The 24412-nt window shown below is 33.8% G+C and overlaps 1 protein-coding gene across 2 annotated transcripts in view; it reads right to left on the bottom strand.

The window, feature by feature from the left end:
- Chd1 (chromodomain-helicase-DNA-binding protein 1) overlaps positions 1-24412 on the bottom strand; it is a 557090-nt gene that overhangs the window by 148245 nt on the left and 384433 nt on the right. For both annotated transcript variants that reach the window (XM_090402402.1, XM_090402403.1), the window contains exon 30: positions 19332-19439. In XM_090402402.1, coding sequence (XP_090258528.1) covers positions 19332-19439 — 108 coding nt within the window. The remainder of the gene's footprint in view (positions 1-19331; positions 19440-24412) is intronic.

Below are 24412 nucleotides of genomic sequence, written 5' to 3'. Positions count from 1 at the left end.
GTTACTATCACGAAAACTGCTCTATCTTCAAATTAGAAGGGTTGAACATATGGTAATTGGTTTTTCAATGTTGAGATTAGAGAAGAGTATATTTAAAAATAAGAGTTTAAAAAATTAACCACATATTTAGATTAACGAAATCTTTTCCATGATTTTAAAACATATTTATGAAAATTTAATGATTTATTCCCTGTCACAGTTCAGGCACATTGCAGAATCTCCTGAAAAGCAACGTCAGAAATTTCATAATTCAGAGTTCGATTTTGTAGATTTAAAGCCACTGTGAGAGGATTTAAATATATGCACACACACACACACACACACACACACACACACACACACACACACACACACACACACACACACACACACACACACACACACACAGTGTGTGTCTGTGTTTAAAATTGATAGTTATAGAGATCTATGTAGAAATATTGTTTGTTGGATAAGCTTGCAAGTGTCAGCCCATGCTTTAATCTTTAAACCATGCAGGCCTCTAGTAAGTAGTATACTATTTACCGAAGACACTGAAGCATCACTGTCATCATTTTCTACATATGGTTTACTCAAGTGCACCTTTTCTGCCCGTGGCTTTCGTCCTCGTTTTGTTTTTGGTGTTTCTTGCTAGAAAAGAATTTGGAGGAGGTTCTATTATTCTATCAACAAAAAGATGGAGCTCATTATTATTATTATTACTATTATTTATTTATTTTTTTTACTGATTTCACTTCAGAGAAAAATAACAAGGTGATTATAAGAAATACCATATTTCTTCAAATATAACTGACCACAAATATAAGATGAGCCTGAATTTAGTGAAATAAAAAAATTCTAATTTGAAATGAACTATAATTATTTTCTATGATTTTATATTTCCAGATCACTAAATACATAAAAGAGATTTTATTGTTTTACTATCATGATTATCATTAAAATTACTTAACAATACTAATTCAACAGTAACTTAACACTGATTAATCTGCTGAACTATTTTCATAAGAAAGAGATATCCTTGTTCTTTAAACTGCTGTTCTGTGTAACATAATGAATCTGAAATGAACTCTTGGAAAACATTAAAAATATGTTATAAAAAATATATTTTTTATAATAATATATTTTGTTGTTTCTTATCAGAATAATGAGGACAGTGTTATGATATATTGCATTTTCAATAAATCTGTTTTGAGCAAAAAGTATAATTTTTATTGAAATCATTTTTCTTTGTGATTGGAAATAGAAGCCAAATAGCAGTTAACAGGATCAGATTTTCACTTTAAAGGAAAGGTTTGAGAAATCATAGGAAAAGTCATATGATAAGGTATCAAATGCTAAAATTGTATGGTGTTAAATGGGACATTATATCGAGCAAAACATAGCCTTTGATATATAAGTCAGCAGTTAGAAATGAAGGAAGTATAAGGGGATGATTTGATGTTACATTATACTTGACAAGAAACTGTACTCTTGCTTAATCCTTTATACAAAGTGTGTAATCAAATAACAATTTGGAAAAATTCAAAGGAAGGTAAATAAATAATTTTAATAAATTATTTTTTTTTATTTTTCACTATGAAAGGAGGTGGGAGGTAAAGTAATTATTTATAATTAAGCAAGGAAAAACAGGCTTTGAGATGAATATATTATGTCTCATGCAAATGTTCTCTATCTAGTCTGTTTCACAGGAACAAAGCCTTTCAAGAGAAACAAAAATACCCATATATCCTTGATATGATATTAGCTATTTAATTCACTATTTATTTCATACATTTATGGAATTTGAGCCAAAATCTTTCCAACTATAGAGCACATTGCTCTTCTAGTAATACAAAGGTGCTTAAATGAAGTAGAAGAACTCATTCTTTATTGTGCTCATGCATACTTCTTTTACTGTAACAAACAATGTGCTGAATATTTTCTTTCTCTCTCTCTCTCTCACTCTCTCTCTCTCTATATATATATGTGGAGAAGGAAACTTCTCACAGTACAAAGAAATTCACCAACTTGTAAGAATAAACTATGAACATATAGGAAATTTGTTGCATTTAATTTTCACAAATGATTTCACACTCAATAATTGCTAGGTGTGATACATACCTACCAATTATTGGGCAATCATATTATAAATGAAATGAACTGTAAATATAAAACAATGAGTTAAAAATATGTCAAGTGATCAAGATACTAATAAAAAAAACTGTAAATGAAGTAGGGACTAAATTTACATTTGAGTGATGGTTGTAATGGGAGTAATTTAATTTATTTGTTAAATGTATTTCCCCATCAATGAAAGCTCATAAAATCTCTAAGTCATGAGCACCGTGAGTGGGCTAAGAATTCCATAACCCAACAACCCAGTTCTAGAGACCTAACAGAACTTTTCAAGTCACTTCAAGTCTCTTTCTAGTTATCCATGGATAACTAGAGAGAAAGAAAAATTGCTCAAAAAAAGAAACCATAAAATGAGGGATTACTTATTAAATCAAATCCAATGAAATGCTATACAACTTGAAATTTTCTAAATTTTTGATGATATTTGACCAGATGTAGATGACATAAGAAAAAATGTTCATGCTGGTTAACAGTGGTTGTATTTATAGTTAACAGATTTCCATTAATTTTAAAATGAAATAATATTAGTATTAGTAGCATGATAATTTAATGGTAAAGATTTCCTGACAAAGTACTTATATTCTCATAGTAGGTATATATAGAAGGGACAAAACTGAATGTGAGAATTACAGAGGAATTCAGAATGTCCAGATAAGATTTATGAAGCATATAAAAGAGGAAACTAATTAAAACTGTGGAGGAACAAGTTGTGTTCAGGACAAGTAGTTGAGAAATCAATCAAGTATATAAAGAATCTGTATTTGTAGATTTGGAAAAGGCATACACACTGAATCAAAAAAATTAGAATAATCAAAGAAAATGTGTTGAATGATTTGCAATTCTAATTTATTGTAGAAAATAATTCTAACCAAATATGAGTTAGCATCATCTAAATCTACATACTTTGTAGATTTACAAGCCAAGTAAACACATAAAAAAATGTAATATGAATTATAAGAAACTGTTATTTGAAAACATTCACAAAATCAGAATAATTTTTAACGTATTATTAGAATATCCCAAATTTTTCTGATCAGTTTTGAGGAGAGCATAGAAATAGCATATATTTCAGTAGCTGTGGGACTAACTCATGTATCGGAAGTTAAGAAGTTTTGTATGGTGTTTCTACACAAAGAAGGCCACACTCAACAGTTTATAGTTAAGGAATTGAAATGTTCTCAAGCAAGCATGAGAAGAGTATTGAGACAGTATTTTAATAACTGGATTTTCAAAATAATCAACTTCAATTGCAGTCGAAAGGTAATAAGTACATCAAGAGATGATAGAAGATCAGTACCATTGACAGGATGTAGCATAGAGGTAGCCTGCCTCACGGAGCAGCTTAATAAGGGAGCTTGTTCAGCCATATTGCAGTAGGCGGTGTCACTATGCTAACAATTTCTGATAGCGTAGCAAGTGCAAAAAAAATTTTTCCAAGCTTAAACTGATTAAAAATTATTTGCGAATAGCAATGACCCCAAGAATGATTGGTTGGTCTAGCAACTATATCAACAGAGGCAAACATAGCTTATAATTTAAATTTAGAAGAGCTTATAAACAGTTTTATTGTGCATTACCCCCATAGAGCAAACATTTAATTAATATTATTATGTAATCATTTTGCATTAATGTTTCTCTTGTAATAAAAACAAAATAGCAATTGGAGATTTTCTTATATTTTTCTCTTATAATCCATCAGGGATGATATTTCATTGTTTGCCTCAGGGCACGATCTAATCTGGCGATGCCCCTGTAGAAGATTGAAGAGCATTGTGAAGAAGCTGCTTCCGAAGTTTAAGGTATTTTCACAGGAGATGGAGAGAACTAGGTATGAATGTGTTTAAATCTACGATGTTGACACGACTTCACAAATTGGGTTTTAAATCACTTGTGCCTAAGATGAAGCAGCTTATGACTTCCAAACAAAAGGCAGCTAGAGTCCGATGATGTAAGCAAAGACTGTTGCATGCTCAAGAGAACTGGATAAAGGTATTTTTTAGTGATGAAAGTATGTTTTGTGTTCCTTGATGACCATGTGTTCCATGGTCATTAAGGGATATTTGTTTGAAATCTTAAGCAAGAAGCATTTGATAAAGAATGCATAAAATGTTCGTGAAATTTGCAACCTTTGTCATGGTATGGTCTTGTATGACCTCTGAAGAGGATCCAGGTAGCTTGCGTATTGTGTACAAAAGTCAATTCTAAAGAGTACCAAGAAATTCTTGAGCACTTTATGTTACTGGCATCAGAAGATTTATGTGATGATAATTTCTTTTTTCAGAAAAGATTCAGCTTCTTGTCACACTTCCAAGACCTACTAGATGGCTCAAAGATCAAATCCATGTAATTTCTTGGCTGGCAAACTCACCAGATTTAAACCCCATTGAGAATTTAGGGGGAATTATGAAGAAACATCTTCAACAAAAATGAACTTGTTTCTAGTCTGCAGACCATATGGACATGATTTGATAAAACAGCTAAGGAGGATGCAGCTAAGTACTAATTATCATGTTGTTTCTCTTCGACTGTAATTTTTGTGCATTTATTTTTGCATTATTGTAATATTTTGAACCATGTTAAAAATTATTCTAATTTTGTGAAGGTTTCAAATAACAGTTTTCTTATAATTTATATTACATTTTTACGTGTTTACATGATTATATAATCTACAAAGTACATACATTTAGACTTTGCTATTTCATATTTGATAATAATTATTTTCTATCCCAATAAATTAGAATTGCAAATCATTCAACACATTTTCTTTGATCTAATTTTTTTTGATTTGGAGGTGTACTACAGGGTGCCCTTCAAAATGCTAGAGTTATATGGGAAAAATGAGACAGAGCAATATGTAGGCTATATTAAAGTTGTAATTTAGCTGTTAGAACTGAAGAGGTAGAGGAAGACAGTATGATGGAAAAACCAGGTATAAGAAAAGACCATACTATTTCTACTTTTCACTCATAATATGATTCATTATCTACATTGATTACATGATGACTGAATTGGCATTAAATATAATATCAAAACTGGAAATATTCAATTCAGCTCTTTATGGAAAATATTATACTTTTTTTGAATAAATGCTATAACAAATGCGAATACACATGAAAATAAGGAACATAGAAAACATCAACTGTATTTTCAATGGTGAACCCTACCAAAGAAGTAAAATATTTAAGCCATTTAGGTAGAAATGTTAGTGAAGATGGCAAATTAATTATGGAAATAAACAGAATAAAAAGCTGGTGTGTTGGGGAGTCAAATAAATTTATTGGTATAGCAGTATTCAAACCAACTTTAACTTATGAATCTGAGAGTTAGAGGAGTGAACAGATGGCATAAATAGAAGAATCATATTAAAAATGAAGATATGAGGAAGAGATTTGACTCTATTAGCATTTAAGAATGTGTGAGCAGAGCTAATGTAAGATAGTGCGGTCACCTGAACAGAATGGAATAAGAAAGTCTAGTAAAAATGGTGTTTGAAGTCAATATGGCAGGGGAAAAAACCCCTCAAAGAAAACCAAGACCAAGATGAAGTGATGCAGTTAGAAGCACTTTAGAAGACCAATATATAACATCTGACAAAACTGAAATCCTGCCCAACAACACATTAATTAACAAATAACTAGACATCTCTTTTTTTATTGCATTTCACTAATTGTTCACTAATTACAGCCTATTCGAATCACTCTGCATGTCAGGTTGCATTCATGATTAACCTACCTATCTCTGTATCATCAGCAAACAGCTGTATGTAACCTATGAAATCCTTTAAAATGTCATTAATGTAAAGATTGAATAACAATAGACCAAATTTTGCAGACTCACCATCCTCTATTACCATTTCTGATATTTCTTAATTAGCCATACTCTCCAATTTATACAATAATTGTACAATACAATTTATACAATTATTATATAAATTTTCCATGCTGGAAAATTTATATAATAATTTTCCATGCTGAATCCCAAAGCTTTGGAAAAGTCTAAATATTATTTAAATGATTTTCATGGCTTACATATGTAAAATTATATAGAATTTTATTCAAAAAAACTCCAATATATTTCAACCAACGTTATGTGGACATTGTCAGGGAGACAAACTGTTAACTATTTTCAAAACATGATCATGTGAAAACTTGAATAACTTCAAGTTTTCCTGGAGCAAAAATTAAAAATATATAGCAAGCAATTCAAAAACAGAAAACTAAATGAGATCAGAACTGTAGGAAAGTACTAACAACTCAACTAGTGGTAAGTTCAGTATAAGAGAAAACATGACAAGGTTGTTGGAAGAGGCAAGAGTGAAGCGTGAAAAAAGCGAAAATAAATAATTAATTATGAAGAAGGGCCATGATGGCAAACGATTTGATGAGTAGGCTGTGTAGGAGGAATGGATGTAAATTTTTGAATGTGTGGAGTGAGTTTGAGGGAAGATTGTATTTGTATAAGAGGGATAGTCTACACTTGAATGTGTTTGATATCAGGAGTCTTTAAAAACTAATAACTGGTATGAGACCTAACACAGAGAGTCAGGGAAACTAAATTATAAAGGGGGGGGGGCATGGTAAGAATGCCAGAGTGACAATGTTTCAAAACTGTGTTAATTATGAGAATGAGCATTATCATGGAAATGATTATGAGGAGAGAACAATTTCACCTTTGTGTTTGTCTGGTTCAGACCCATCAAATGTATGCAAAGATGTCTACATGTATAAGGCACTAGAGAAGAATAGAGATCTGCAAGTTGTACAGTTGTGTTGTGCAGACAAGAATATACAAAAGAACATGCAGGTAGATTATTACTGTACACAAATACAAGGAGTATCAGAAATAAATGGGCAGAGTTTGTTGCCGTGGTGAATATGTTGGGACCTCAGATTGTAGGCATTAGTGAGACCTGGCTATCAGAATCAGACATACCAACTGGTATCAAGTGTAAAGGGTACAGCATTTTTAGGAAAGATAGACAGGATAGGAGAGGAAGGGGCGTGATGCTCATAATATCAGATGACTTGAATCCAGTTAGAGTTGCGACCTATGATTGTAGGACTAGTAACAGTATTTCATGTGCCAGTGAGTTTGAAGCTATCTGGTGAGGTGGAATCTTACAAGATCAAATACATAGTGGAGTGTTGTTACAGACCTGGTGGATCAGTTGCTAGTGATGAAGAATTGCATCACCAAATAGAGATATAGGCAATAGGTGCAAAAAAAGTAATCATAATGGAAGACTTTAAATATCCAAACATTGAATGCGTAACAGCAAAATCTCATGAGAAGAATGAAACTGAATTTATTGAACTGCTGCAAGACAACTTCCTCAAGCAGCATGTGACAGAAGTAACTCTAGGTCATTCAGTACTCACTTGGGAAGTGGCTAAGATTATGAATATTCCATTCAGAAAAGGTTACATGCTGAACTACAAAGCAGAAAATAATGACCAACTGAGGAGTATTCTGAGTTCAATGCAATGGTATTGATGTTGCTGGATGGCAAGAATATCAACACTGCTTGGGAAGCATTTAAAAAATGCTTAACTGATGCAATATTAGCATGCGGTCTGATCAGTTGTTGTTGAGGATATCTGAACTTGCTGGAATGAAGAAGTTTTGTCTGGTTCCAAAGAACTTTGTGCCAGACTTGTTTATAATAATCATTATAATATTTTATAATCATTTTTTAAATTATTTTTTATCTATGCAACTTTCTACAACTGTTCTTTTGAACTCAATAATGTAATATCATATATTTTAGCTGTGACTATATTTTAGCTGTGATCATTATTGCGATTCATGCTTTGAATGTAATTAATGGTCTGTCTCCCTGATGATGTCTATGTAATATTGGATGAAATATATTGGAGTTTTTTTAATAAAATTCTATATAATTTTTGTTACAAGTGTAAGTGGTGAAAGTTGTTTAAATATCTCTAGTGCACATAAGCCATTAAAACTATTTATTACAAACCTCAATGGCAAGGAACATTGCAAATCTGTAAGAAGATATGGTAAGCTACATTTGAAGACGGCTCATCTGCATAACAGACTTGTGTTCCATGAGTGTTATTGGACTGCTGATATTATTCCTAATTTTGTTAAAATTAGAAAGGCCGCCCAATCACGTTCTGCACAAAAGATTTATCAAAAAGCAAGCAAGGAGTTATTAGTAAATCAAATATTTAAACTGAAGGAACATTTTTATTTAAATAATACTCAACTTCTGGAACTTGAAATTACTTTAAAAGACATTCTCAATGAAGACCATTTTGAATTAATTTCTTCTATTTCACTATCCTCAGCCAGATGAGGACATTTTATCCATAAACATATATTAATATGTAAGTTTGAAATATCAGAAGGAAGAAACTGCCACAATATTCAACCGATAACTGAGTCTAGCTATAATAGCTGAGTTATAAATTTAAAGAACAGACTGCTAACATGTGATGAACTAGTTACTGGAAAAAGGAATCAGAGAAATTACACACAGATGAAGCATATAAATTAAGTTTTGAGATTGCCCAAATTCCATGCAAAGCAAAACCAGTTCCTTTAAATATGCCCTTATCAGCAGTATGAGTTTTTCGCTTCCTACACTAGAACATGAATACTGTTATCTCAAAGGCTGACAAAGGTAATACCACTGTTCTCACAAATTAGGATTAATACTAATTCATGATGGAAGCTTTTTCCGCTTGGTTAGACTATAATAAATTTAGTTTAATCCTTTATCCAAGTGTAAGCAAACAAAGTTTGCACCCGAAGTATCTTCAGGACTGAGGCAACTCATGGTAAAGGTGGACCAAACTCTCATCACTGCTTGTCTTAGTATCTCCCATAATGCAAAGCACATCCCTTGCAGACATGTATAATGCTATGCATTAAGGGAAGGGCCACTACCCAGACCGGTTTCAATAATATCAAGACCATTTTGAATTAATTTCTTGTATTTCGCTATCCTCAGCCAGATGAGGACATTTTATTCATAAACATAGATTAATTTGTAAGTTTGAAATATCAGAAGGAAGAAACTCTCACAATATTCAACCAATAACTGAGTCTAGCTATAACAGCTGAGTTATAAATTTAAAGAACAGAGAAGGGCCACAACCCAGACCGCTTTCGAAATCGAAACCGGTCTGGGTAGTGGCCCTTCTCTTAATGCATGTCCGCAAGGAGATGTGCATTGCATTATGGGAGCTATTAAGACAAGTAGTGATGAGAGCTTGGTCCACCTTTACCACGAGTTGCCTCAGTCCTGAAGATACTCCAAGTGCAAATGTTGTTTGCTTACACTTGGATAAAGGATTAAACTAAATTTATTATACTAATTCATGAGTAGAATTGTAAAATTAATATCTGATTAAAAGATAGGTCAACCTATAGTGTTGTCAGCATGGATCCAACCAAAAGTAAACTCAATAAATTAAATAATTATTAGACAATGTACAATCATGGGATACCACTGATGTTGAGAGGTTATGAATTCATCATGCCTGTCCACCTCATCTCTATGGTCTTCCTAAATACATAAGGATGGCAACTAACTATGCCCAATAGTGGACTGTATTAGTTCTCCCACTTACTACCTTGAAAAACATCTCTCACCATCTCAGAATCTCACTAGTCACATCAGCTCTTATATCACAAACAGTTTTGACTTTAACAAGAAAATAAAAGATCTATATGTCTAATAATAAGATTATGGTTTCTTTTGTGGAATCTCCCTATTCACCAACATACCACTACAAGAGGCGCTTCAGTTTTTACAATCTGGTTTCCCAGGAGACACTGTTAACCTATTTAAATTCATCCTCAAAGCAAGCTATTTAACATGGCCTAATAAGTTGTTCAAACAAATAGAAGGAACAGCAATGGGCAGTCCTATCTCACCAGCTGTAGATGATTATTTTAGGGAGTATCTAGAAAAATAATTCTTTGACACTATATTTCCTTAGACTTGTAATTGGTTGCATTTTGTTGATGATATATTTGCAATCTGGTCCCACTCTGAGTCAGAATTACTTCAGTTCCTAGAGAAAATAAGCTCCTTATAGTACTGTATCAAGTTCATTATTGAATGTGAATGCATTAACCAACCTACCCTTTTTGGATATTTTAATAATTCAAAATTTTATAGGTCATGTTGAATTTTCTGTTTATCGGAAGTCAACCTTTGCTGGCAGATTCACTCATCTCCCCACCATCATTCATCCTAAAAAAATGGGTATTATCAAGAGTCTTGTACATAGAGTTCATGTGATCTCTTCTGATTTCCTTTTGTAAGATGAAATGCATAAAATTAAGAAGAATACAAAACTATCATTCAAGAAATTATTGATAATTATAATACTTCTACTAGCCTACAATCCGATGTGAAAAGAATTTCAATACCCTACCTTCGAGGAACCTTGGAACAAATAGTAAGGATTCTTCATAAATTCAATCTATATGCTTCAAACCAGCTCAGAAACTATCTTCCTTCCTACAAAGGATACATTACCACCTCTTTCCTTACCAGGTGTCTATCAATGACCCTTGATTAAAATTGAAAAATATCAAGACTATATTGCATTTTTGAAATCCAACAAGTCTGGCCTCACTTCTCATGCTATTCACACTAGGCACAGAGTTCTTTGGAACCAGACAAAACATCTTCATTCCAGCAAGTTCAAATTTGATAATCTTTTCCTTGAAACATGAAATGCTACAAAATTGGCCAAACCTCAACCGATCAGAAATGCATGATAATATCTAAGTTTTGGGAAGCGATCACTATTCATTCATTTTTGAAAATTATGGAGACAACTACCGTGTTTGAATAAAAACTTTAGTTTAATATAACTAAAATCTACATTTGACGTTTCTACCTTTATGTCAAGGTCATCTTCTGGAGCATACAACTATACACAGAAAACAAGCTACACTATAATCAAACTGGTTTGTTAAAGATACTGACCAACCGTTACAACAATTGTTGGCCTGACCTTTGGTGGAAAAAAAAAAAAAAAAAAAAAAAAAAATTATACATCAATGCTAGAGTCCTATTATTAGTGTTATCTGTTGGTTGTAGAAATACATTGGGCACAACAAGTATCTATCTATATACAAATATTAACATCATGATTATACTTGTACATTCCAGCCAGTTGGTATGGAATGGTTTCTAATACTAGTTGTAGATTGGCTAGAGTCCTGACTTATGCTGGATCTTATATATTAGGTAGGCTGAATGTGTGCCATCCAGATCCTTGGAATTTTCATGCCATCTTTGTTGTTGATATTTGGGTGGTTTATCAGGATTTCGCAGGCTTCCTTAAATTTCCTTTCATACCAGGTTTTTGTGTGGTGTAAGGAGTGGGTGCTTTTCCACTTGATTTGATGTAAGGTGTTGAGTGCGTGGTCTGAGAGGCCTGCTTCACCATAATGGTTATATTTAATGTGTCTAATGTGTTCTTTCTTGCGTATAGGGATTGTCTGTCCTGTTTCACCAATGTACGGTAAGTTATAGGTGCAGCGGATGCAATAGACTCCAGGATGTGCTAATGGGAGGGGGGGAGGATCCTTAGAGGAGTTGAATATGGTTTTAAGTTTAGTGGGTGGTTTAAAGGTGGCATTGAGGTTATAATGTTGTAGGATTCTGTTGATTTTTTCTGATAACCCTTTAATTTATGGGATGGCTATGGTTTTACTGTAATCTAGATTCGTTTTTGTGGAGTATTTTATTAATAGTATTTTTGTTATAGCCATTATTTATGAATGTGTCGCTGATGATTTTTAGTTCATGTTTCAGGGCTTGCTGGTTAGAGCAAATTGTTGTAGCTCTGTTTTTAAGGGTGTTAATGACATGGGTGGTGGTATGAATTAGCATGTATGTATTGACCAGTGTGCGTGTCAGTTTTCGGTAGACTGTGAAGGATAGACTGCCTGAAGGAAGATGTGTGATTAGTGTGTCTGGAACGGGAGCAAATTTTGATTTTTGAGTTCGATGGTAAATTGTATGCATTCATGTTGTTTGTTCAGGTGGCTAAGGAATGTGTTTAGCAGTTGTCGCCTGTGCGGCCAGATTGCGAACACGTCGTCAACATATCTAAGCCAGACTGTCGGTCTTAGCATGGCGGAATCAAGAGCTTAAAAGAAAGGATCACTATTCATTGTTCATCATTTTTTTAAAAAATTAATAATAATTTTTATCTACACAATTTTCTACACTTTTTCCATTGAACTCTAATAGTGTAATATTATATACTTCCACTGTGAGCTATGAGACATGAGCTAATATACGTGTGATTTATGACTTGTTATTGTGATTCATCTGAATGTAATTAATGGCCTCTCCGACAATGTTCATGTAATGTTGGATAAAATATATTGGAGTTTTTTAATAAAATTCCATATAATTTTTGTTACACATGTGAGCCGTGAAAATTATTTAAATACTCCTAGTGCACATGTACCATTAAAACTATTTAAAGTTCAAAGTATCATGGCATATTCATTCTCCTTGTCTAACTCAGCAGTAACATTATAATATGTGAGCAAGTGGCTCAAACATGACCTTCCCTTAGTAAACTGATGCTCTTTGTTACAAAGTATAGATTCTTTTTAAACCCATTTCAGCATGTGAGCTTTTTACTAACTTTTCCAAAATCTCCACCACCACTGTGCCATGGGATTGTGATATTCTTTCCATTCCTGTGGAATGTTTCCTGTTCTGAGGCTGAAATTATATATACAGGTCAAAAGAACAACTAGTTCAGTTGAACACTCTTTTAGCATCCATGCTGATATCCCATTAGCCTATATTGCCAAAATGAATATGAAGTTACATACACCCAGGTACATAGTAAATTAATAAAAGTAAGTAAAATAAACATTTAATAGTTTTATAGCCAAACAGCAAAACAATGCTTGCTTTTCAAATGTCAAAAATTAAAACTGAGCAATGGTATTAATGTAAACTCTCATGATTACTGTTATGTGAAAGTTGATATTCTCATAAGCTCTCAGTCATATTTCAAATTTTTTAAGCTTCAAAGGCAAGCTTTTTTTTTTTGTCACTGAGCTATAAAACAGTAATGGATATTTATTGTCCTTTTTTTTAATTAAATAGTAACAATTAACCACATATTTCATGAAATGTTCCCTTGGAAGATTATATGAATGATATATATATATATATATATATATATATATATATATATATATATATATATTGTTGAAATTAGGATTTACTCGGGATGTATACATTTATAAAAATAAATTTAACTGACTAGAACCCGAGAAAGTATAACAAAAACCTTTAATACATCACAACTAGTTTCATCGGTGCTCTGACTTCTTCAGGTGAGAAATAAAAACATAAGATATAAAATAACACGGTAAAAAATGAACTTTCCAGCTTAATAAAAAGCAGAATAATAACAGTCATATTTGAATAGGTGACCGCGTGCTACCGTTGGCATGAGTAGAATGTGTGCGATAGCTAATTTTTGAGCGCCAGTACTGGATTACTGCGCTATGGGAATCGGGTAAATTGTAGCTAAGATTATTGTTTAAATGTGAAGGGTCCAGAACTATTTCTTTTGATTTGATAATTCTTCTTTCGAACTCATCCTTGCAAATATATAAATTAGTAGTGCGTTCCCAATCAACTTGATGTGGCTTTTCTTCAAGGTTAGAGTTTGCCGAGAAAAGGACATGACTGGAAAGGGCACTCGCTCGTGCTCCACTGTAGGAGATGTCACGTCTATGTTCCTCAAGACGAAGTGAAACAGATTTGTCTGTCTGGCCAAAATAAGGTCGACCACAGTTGCACAAAACTTTATAAACACCAGGAAAATGCAGATGGTTGTGTTTTGGTCGACTCAGAAAAGAATGAAGTTTTGGCAGCGTAGCATAGTCGGTCTTTATGTTGAATTTTTTCAGAATCTTAGCTAGTTTGGAGGTAAGAGTGCTGATAAAAGGTAACTGTATATGAGTCATAGGGTTGGAGTCATCTTCTTGTCGAGGATGTTGGCGTGGTCTCAAACGTTTAGTGATGTTACGAGACGAATATCCATTATTTAAGAAGGTGTTTTTCAGGAAGTTAAGCTCTGTTTGAAGGTCTTCTTCTGTGGAAATGAGACATCTTGCTTGATGGGCGAGGGTGGAGATGATGCCCAGTTTCTGAGGTGGGAAGTGATGAGAATGAGAAGAACCATGTAAATATCTATCGGTGTGGGTGGTTTTTTGAAAAATTGAAAATTTAAGACAGTCAGGAAATCTACTGATCTTTAGATCCAAGAAGGGGAGAACGCCGTTAATCTCTAGTTCAGATGTGAATTTAATGTTTTGATGTTGGTTATTTAAATGGTTTAGGAAGTTTTGCAGTTCCTCTAAACTATGTCCCCAAATAAGGAAGACGTCATCAATGTAACGTAACCACAGTTTAGGTTTCAAAGTAGCTTTCTCTTCAAAATCTTCTAGAAAAAAGTTAGCTAAGACTGGAGATAGAGGGCTGTCCATAGCTAAACTGCTAGTTTGTTTGTATATTTTCTCTTCGTAGCAGAAATAGCCGGAATTGATGCAGTGAGTTAGAAGAGCGAACACTTTTTTAGATACCTTGTCCTTAAGAAGACTCAGAACTTCATCTGTAGGAACATTCGTAAACAGAGATACGATGTCAAAACTCACCATTCTGTCCGAGTCTAAAGATTCAAAGTTTTTATTTTTGAGATGAAATCTTCAGAGTTTTTGATGAAGGAAGAAGAATTGCCAACTAAATGTTTTAAAGAAGCTGCAAGATATTTAGACAGATTGTACGTAGGTGAGTCAATCCCTTCCACAATAGGTCTTAAAGGGGTGTCAACCTTATGGATCTTAGGCAAGCCGTACAACCGAGGAATGAGGGGATGGAGAGAGCGGAGAGATAGTCTTGTATGTCTAGGAAGTTCAGAAGTTGATTTCAGAAGAAATCAACTTCTGAATCTTGCAGCTTCTTTAAAACATTTAGTTGGCAATTCTTCTTCCTTCATCAAAAACTGAAGATTTCATCTCAAAAATAAAAACTTTGAATCTTTTAGACTCGGACAGAATGGTGAGTTTTGACATCGTATCTCTGTTTACGAATGTTCCTACAGATGAAGTTCTGAGTCTTCTTAAGGACAAGGTTTCTAAAAAAGTGTTCGCTCTTCTAACTCACTGCATCAATTCCGGCTATTTCTGCTACGAAGAGAAAATATACAAACAAACTAGCGGTTTAGCTATGGGCAGCCCTCTATCTCCAGTCTTAGCTAACTTTTTTCTAGAAGATTTTGAAGAGAAAGCTATTTCCTCAGCTACTTTGAAACCTAAACTGTGGTTACGTTACATTGATGACGTCTTCCTTATTTGGGGACATAGTTTAGAGGAACTGCAAAACTTCCTAAACCGTTTAAATAACCAACATCAAAACATTAAATTCACATCTGAACTAGAGATTAACGGCGTTCTCCCCTTCTTGGATCTAAAGATCAGTAGATTTCCTGACTGTCTTAAATTTTCAATTTTTCGAAAAAACACCCACACTGATAGATATTTACATGGTTCTTCTCATCACTTCCCACCTCAGAAACTGGGCATCATCTCCACCCTCGCCCATCAAGCAAGATGTCTCATTTCCACAGAAGAAGACCTTCAAACAGAGCTTAACTTCCTGAAAAACACCTTCTTAAATAATGGATATTCGTCTCATAACATCACTAAACGTTTGAGACCACGCCAACATCCTCGACAAGAAGATGACTCCAACTCTATCACTCATATACAGTTACCTTTTATCAGCACTCTTACCCCAAAACTAGCTAAGATTCTGAAAAAATTCAACATAAAGACCGAATATACTATGCTGCCAAAACTTCGTTCTTTTCTGAGTCAACCAAAACACAACCATCTGCATTTTCCTGGTGTTTATAAAGTTTTGTGCAACTGTGGTCGACCTTATTTTGGCCAGACAGACAAATCTGTTTCACTTCGTCTTGAGGAACATAGACGTGACATCTCCTACAGTAGAGCACGAGCGAGTGCCCTTTCCAGTCATGTCCTTTTCTCGGCAAACTCTAACCTTGAAGAACAGCCACATCAAGTTGATTGGGAACGCACTACTAATTTATATATTTGCAAGGATGAGTTCGAAAGAAGAATTATCGAATCAAAAGAAATAGTTCTGGACCCTTCACATTTAAACAATAATCTTAGCTACAATTTACCCGATTCCCATAGCGCAGTAATCCAGTACTGGCGCTGAAAAATTAGCTGTCGCACACATTCTACTCGTGCCAACGGTAGCACGCGGTCACCTATTCAAATATGACTGTTATTATTCTGCTTTTTATTAAGCTGGAAAGTTCATTTTTTACCGTGTTATTTTATATCTTATGTTTTTATTTCTCACCTGAAGAAGTCGGAGCACCGATGAAACTAGTTGTGATGTATTCAAGGTTTTTGTTATACTTTCTCGGGTTCTAGTCATCAGTTAAATTTATTTTTATAAATATATATATATATATATATATATATATATATATATATATATATATATATATATATATAAATAAAACAGTTCAGTCAAAATATTATAACCACCATCCTGTCCTAACAGAGCACAGCCCCCCCCCCACATAAAAATTGCCATGTTGTCAGGATTGCTTTTGTAGGCATCCAGGTAAAGGATTCAAATGCCACATATCTTAATCTACATAATTCTAGGGATGTTCTGTGGAATTTGGTCACAATGGTAATGCTTGGAAGTCATTATGTGTCGACAAATTTGTCACCATGAAGGGCTATACCTGATCAGTCATAATAGATATGAAGGCTCCAGAGATTCCCAGGAAAAATCCTCCACAGTAACATTACCACCACTTGTTTCTGCTGGACTGTGACAATGAAGTGATTTCTCTCTCTCTCCAGGTTTCTGCCAAATCCTCCATATTGTATAGCTGGAAATGAGATTCATCTGAAATGAAAACTGTTTTCCCATTCTTTAATGGTCTAGTGATGATGGTTCTGAAATGGGGATTTACACATAATATTTGTTAATCTTGATTGGGCAATACATAGAATGATTGTCATCTGGGAAACACTACCATTCATCCCTTTGTTAAATTCCATGATTAGCCAGTCCATATTTTTTCATTTATGTTCAAACAAGATGAGACAACCTGCTATCACAACAAGTGATGAGGCAAGGGCACCCACTGTTGGCTAGTTGTGACTCTCACCCACAAAAGGGTGTAAACCTATACCAGCAGGTAGGCTAAAGATTTTTCTTTCTATTTTTATTAATTATATATATTTTTTGGTGTAGTCAGATATACACTTCTCCTGACTAGGGTTCTGAAGTTTTTTCTTAAACCATACTTCTATTCAAAAAAGGGAACAAGAAAAACATAAAAAAATTATCTTCCAATCTGTCTATTCTCTCACATATATAAAATCATGAACAGAGTAATACTGAAGAGAATCCAAAACACTCTTGAAGACAACTCCAGTAGAGAGAGCAGGCAGGATTCAGAAGTGGCTTCTCCACAATAGATCATATCCAAGTCATTTCACAACTAACAGAAAAATGCTGAGAATACTGAATCCCTCTGTTTTCTCTTTACTGATTTTAAAAAAGCAGTTGATACCATAGAACACAATGCAGTCATCAGTGCCTTACTGGAAATAAATGTGGATCCTATTTACATCCACATGATAACAGAAATTAACAAAAATCAGACCACGCAAATAACCCTATTTAATCAACCTATAAATATAATTACAAAGAGAGGGATCTGCCAAGGTGATATGATCTTCCTAAATCTATTTATCAGCACTTTAGAATATATTCTGGGAAAAAAAAAAGACCTAAATGGAGGAATTAGCATAGATAGTGAAAACTACAAATCCTTATGTTTGCTGATGATCTAGTATTGATATCTCACAACCCAAAAGATCTAGAAGAAATGGGTAAAAAAATATACACAAACAGCAGTAAGATAGGCTTAGAAATGAATCTGGAAAAAACAAAACGGATTAGACACATCTACACAAATGACAAGTCACCTATGTTATATATTAATAACATCCCTATAGAACAAACAATAAAAATGAATAATGATTTATCCGAAGAACTAGTAAAAAGAAAGAAAGCTGCATGGCTATCATTCAACAGACTAAAAGACACACTTACTGATCCAAATCTTGACATTTCTGCGAAGGCAAAACTATTTAATAGTGACATTCTTCCGTAACTCACATATGGATCAGAAACATGGAACACAACAAGAAAAGAAGAGACTCCCAGGATAACTCAGCATGCAATAGAATATAGGAATTGTAATATCAGCAAAATGGAACATGTTAGAAATATCGAACTAATAGAGAGAGAGAGAGAGACCAGGCATAAAAGATGTGGTAAGTATATGAAAGCAAGATGAGATGGGTAGGCCACATAGCCAGACTCAGGGATAACAGATGGACATGTAGAATACTCAATTGGCAACCAAGAATAAAGAGAAAACTAGGAAGACCACCTACAAGATGGGAACACCCATTAGTGAAATTTATGTGTATAATATGGAAGGGAGAGGCTCAAGATCGAGATTGTTGGAGGCATTTTTGTGACCTGCACTCATGGAGAAATCCAGAATGAAACACAGGTCCATCAAGGTAGCATATATTTTTTGTATATTTTCTTCATTTTTTTACATAATCCATAAATCCTTCTGCAGAAACCCAACAAGGAATCTTTTCAAGCCTCTAATAAGCAGGAAGGAGGACTAAACACTGGCAAAGAAATTAATCTCCCATCTAAACGGTTACTGGTCTGTGGAGTATTCTTCCACTCTTGGAACACCTTAACTACAGCAGTCTGTGTACTGGCAGTTTCCTGAATATTGTAACCCTTCAACCAATACCTATAATTATGCCTTTATTCAAAGTCCATTAGTAATACTGAATGAATGGTACATCACAACCTCTAATGTCATGTATATTTGCTCTCACTGTAATATGAGTACCAGATGGTAGGATGGAATGGACAACTGAGAAATAATGGGTGGTCATAATATTTTAACTGGACTGTGCCCATAATAAACATAACAAATACATTATAATATAACATAACAAGCACACACACACACACACACACACACACACACACACACACACACACACACACACACACACAAAAAGATACATGCCTCTCCAGTTTTTTGCTGTTCAATCATTTTTCGCAGAACTTTGAGAAGGTAATCTGCTCGAGTCTGAACATTTTTGGCTTGAGGTTTTTGTTCTGCATCAGGAAGGATCTGTTCAGGGAAATATTCATTAACAACTGTGTGATGGTTATACATGTCATGAGAACAACTAAAAATTGGATTTATGCATTTATTGTTTATAATAAAAATTTTATTATTGTTTATAATATATATCTTTAACATGATAGTCTCAAATATTCAGGATAATGATGAAGAAAAACACCAAGAAAATCAACAAAGATATTCCAATTAAGCATTTCATTTGTGGTATGTCAGAATACATACCTATAGACATAAATAATTTCAAAATATTAAAAGGGAAAAGGAATATCACAAGTGCAATGTTCTTATCACTTTCCTTTTTTGTAAGATTCTTCTTCTTTTACAACATGATATTTCATATTCTATCTAGCAACATAGTTCACTTTTTAAAGAACCTATTATTATAGTTAACTTACAGAAACATGGACAAGAAAATATGATCAAGATGGGAATACCCATTAGTGAAATGGGTGTTCCCATCTTGATCTCTTTAAGCATAAGTTACTTGCTCCTGACTGTTGTCTATGGGTTGACAACAGGCAAATTAACAGTCAATTTATATAATATAAAAAATATCAAATAATTACACTGGACCAGTGGCACACTCAGGATTTAATCTTGGGGGGGGGTCAGTAGATGTTTTGAGAATACACACTACGCATCGCATACGACTGAACATCTGCAATGATCGCCAATACATGATTGTGATCTCCTCTAGCCTAGCTCGGGCAAAAAATAGCACTTGGTCTGCCCGAGAACTACTTCGTTTGCCTTGTGTTCACAGCGGCCATGATTCCTGAGAGCTATTGGGCATTCCCACCTTATGTGACTGCTAATTCATAAGTAGTATGGAAATAGAAGACATGACACATAAATAAAAAAATGAATTTTAATTAGGAAAAGATTTTTGGAAAATTTTCTAGTGTTTTTTTCCCTTTTTCTTTTTTTTTTTTTTTTTGGGGGGGGGTGATCACCCCCCCTTTTTTTTTTCGATATACGGCCAAAAAAGTTGGGAAATCCGCTGTGTACGTCTTTTGTCATGTGTTCTAGGCCGACTGCACCACTCCACGCAGGAACGCTACTTGCACCGTCTTGTAGTTGCGTAGCACATAATTCATCCCCACCTTCTGTAAACGTGCTCATGAGTAGATGCATTTAGTGACCAGTTTAGTAAATTAGGTAAATCCTCAGTATCAAAAGTAGAAGTGTTTGTTTCTTCTTGCATTCTGTTTCAACTATAAACATTGTTGATAAGTACATAATATGCATTTGTATAAATACATATTAAAGTGTTCAATAAATATGTATGTATTCGTGTTGCTATAAAGTGTGTACATTATAACTGCTATTATTTTTTGTTTTTTAAATAGAATCCAGTATGTATTTGGGGGAAACATGAGCCCGAAACATTCTTTAAATTTGGAGAGTGATGGAGTTAAAAAAAGAAGTTGAAAATCTGTCTCACTAGAGACTAAACTAGATGTTTTGTGTCACATTGAAGCTTCTGAAATTATAACTGCTATTATTTTTTGTTTTTTAAACAGAATCCAGTATGTATTTGGGGAAAACATGAGCCCGAAACATTCTTTAAATTTGGAGAGTGATGGAGTTAAAAAAAGAAGTTGAAAATCTGTCTCACTAGAGACTAAACTAGATGTTTTGTGTCACATTGAAGCTTCTGAAATTATAACTGCTATTATTTTTTGTTTTTTAAATAGAATCCAGTATGTATTTGGGGGAAACATGAGCCCGAAACATTCTTTAAATTTGGAGAGTGATGGAGTTAAAAAAAGAAGTTGAAAATCTGTCTCACTAGAGACTAAACTAGATGTTTTGTGTCACATTGAAGCTTCTGAAAAAAAGTGTTGATATATGTAAGGCATTAGGGTTTACGAAATCTACGGTTCAAACAATTCACGCTAACAAAGAAAAAATTAATGCACATTCATAGTCAGCTGCACCTTTAAGAGTTTCAAAATTAACATGCCAAAGAAGTAGCAATATGGAAAGAATGGAAAAATTATTAAACATATGGATTGAAGACAACAATCAACGGAGGATACCAATGAGCCAAATAACTATCCAGGAAAAGTATTTTTGAAAATTTGAAGAGTGAAGATACTAGTGAAGGTCCAGCAGATGAAACTTTTCTAGCAAGCTGCAGTTGGTTTGAAAAATTTAAAACTCGCCATAATTTGCATAATATTAAAATGAAAGGTGAAGTAGCTAGTGCCAAAGACGATGAAGCTCTAGCCTATACAAACATTTTGAAATCAATTATTGAAAGAGGTGGATACGTTCCTCAACAAGTTTTTAATGTGGACGAAACAGCATTTTATTGGAAATGAATGCCTGAAAGAACTTACATTTCAATCCAAAGAATGATTAACTTTGCTCCTTGGTGCAAATGCGACAGGGGATTTTAAGCTGAAACCGGTTTCGATATATGCTTCTGAAAATCCAAGAGCTTTAAAAGGATTGAACAAGAAACAATTGTCTGTCATTTGGAGGTCCAACAAAAAAGCTTGGATGACCAAATACTCTTCAAAGATTGGTTCAAAAATTATTTTTGCCCTGATGTCAAAAAATACTTGCAGGAGAAAAATTTAAGTAACAAATTCTTGCTCCTATTGGATAATGCTTTAGGGCATCCAGTTAACTTATCTGAAGATGTGGAGATTGAATATCTACCTAAAAAAACAACGGCCCTAATCCAGCCAATGGATCAGGGTGCAATAGCTACTTTTAAGACATATTTATTATTTACGAAGAACCTTTCGAAAACTTATAAATGAAACTGATGGTGAATCGTCAATTAAAGAGTTCTGGAAAAAATTCAACATCAACGATGCTGTGGACAACATTAGCAAATCATGGAATGAGTTGAAATCAACCACGATGAACCATGTGTGGAAAGAAATTTGGCCAGAATGCATTACAAGTAATGCATTTTTTTTGAAAATTATGGAGACAACTACCATGTTTGAATAAAAACTTTAGTGTAATATAACTAAAATCTACATTCGACGTTTCGACCTTTATGTCAAGGTCATCATCTGGAGCATACAACTATACACAGAAAACAAGCTACACTACAATCAAACTGGTTTGTTAACCAGTTTGATTGTAGTGTAGCTTTTTCACCGTACATTGGTGAAACAGGACGGACAATCCCTATATGCAAGAAAGAACACATTAGACACATTAAATATAACAATTATGGTGAAGTAGGCCTCTCAGACCACACGCTCAACACCTTACACCAAATCAACTGGAAAAGCACCCAGTCTTTACACCACACAAAAACCTGGTATGAAAGGAAATTTAAGGAAGCCTGCGAAATCCTGATAAACCACCCAAATATCAACAACAAAGATGGCATGAAAATTCCAAGGATTTGGATGGCACACATTCAGCCTACCTAATACATAAAATCCAACATAAGTCAGGACTCTAACCAATCTTCAACCAGAAACCATTCCATACCAACTGGCTGGAATGTACAAGTATAATCATGATGTTAATATATGTATATAGATAGATACTTGTTGTTGCATCCAATGTATTCCTACAACCAACGGATAACACTAATAATAGGACTCTAGCATTGATGTATAATTTTTTTTTTTTTTTTGTCCGCCAAAGGTCAGGCCAACAACTGTTGTAGCGGTTGGACAGTATCTTTAATAAACCAGTTTAACTGTAGTGTAGCTTGTTTTCTGTGTATAGTTGTATGCTCCAGATGATGACCTTGACATAAAGGTCGAAATGTCGAATATAGATTTTAGTTATATTAAACTAAAGTTTTTATTCAAACACGGTAGTTGTCTCCATAATTTTCAAAAAAATGCATTTGGATCACCGTGCAAGCTTAAAAGAAAACATTACAAGTAATGATTCTGAATTTGAACCCCTTTCTGAAATTAGACAAAAGATATTGAACTTTAGCAAATGAACTTGGTTTTGAGGATGTAGAAGAACGTGATGTAATCGATTTGCTAGATGCTGATAGAGAACCACTTTCTAACGAAGAATTAATACAGTTAGAAACAAACAGTACATTTGATGAGGAACAACAAGAGCCAGTTGTTGACAATTAACCTCAAAGGATTTATTGAATGCACTTACTCATTTCGAACAAGGAATAAACACCCTACTTCAAAACGATCCTAATGAGGATGCAGCGACAAAGTTTCTCGCAGTATTAACACAGTTATTAACTGCTACAAAGAATTGCAAAAAGAAAAGAAAAGGGACTCGATACAACAAACATTAGACAAATTTTTTAAACTGGGTCCTCAGACAACAACAAATGGTGACACTAACGAAGTGATGTCGTGCAATTCGTCATCAGACTGATTCAAAAATTAAAAAAACCCTGTTCATTTATTATTTGTGTTTTATTTCGTTTTATTTTATTAGTATTATAGAATTATATTTTTGCTTTTATTAATAACTAATGTAACGATATTTTAAATGAAATAAAAAATGCATTTTCAACCAGAAACCCAATGATTTTCTATTTTTTTATAAAATTGGAATGGATCTTACCAAATTTATACAGCTTTATATGGAAATAAATGATTCGTTATACAGCATTTTGCTTTGCGGCCGACTTTCTACGAATGTATCTCGGCCGTATAGCGAGGTAGGAGCGTAAACCATCACTATTTCATTTCAGAGGCAAATTGTATATTGTCCAGTGTTATTGAACCAAGACATAAATTCACTTTCAAAAATGTTAAGCAGACATGAAAATATTATGCATTAACTTATAGTGTCCATAAAACTATTAAGTAAAGTTGCTTGTCATCCTTTTTGGTATTAATTGTAGGCATGTGCACCCTCTGTCCAAAAAGAAACCGAACTTTTTGAAAATAGAAGACACTAGTGGCACCACCTATTGTATATTTTTGTTTTCGAAAAAGGCAACCTTCATTAGTGTTGTGCCAAATGTTATGACATTTGTTTCAATAGAAACC

This window comes from Typopeltis vanoorti, chromosome 13 (genome assembly GCF_054136105.1).
Source record: "Typopeltis vanoorti isolate ZY-2024b chromosome 13, IOZ_Tvanoo_1.0, whole genome shotgun sequence".
In the NCBI taxonomy this organism is placed as follows: domain Eukaryota; kingdom Metazoa; phylum Arthropoda; class Arachnida; order Uropygi; family Thelyphonidae; genus Typopeltis; species Typopeltis vanoorti.
Note: the sequence above shows the minus strand (reverse complement) of the source record. Positions and strands in the feature narration are given on the sequence as shown.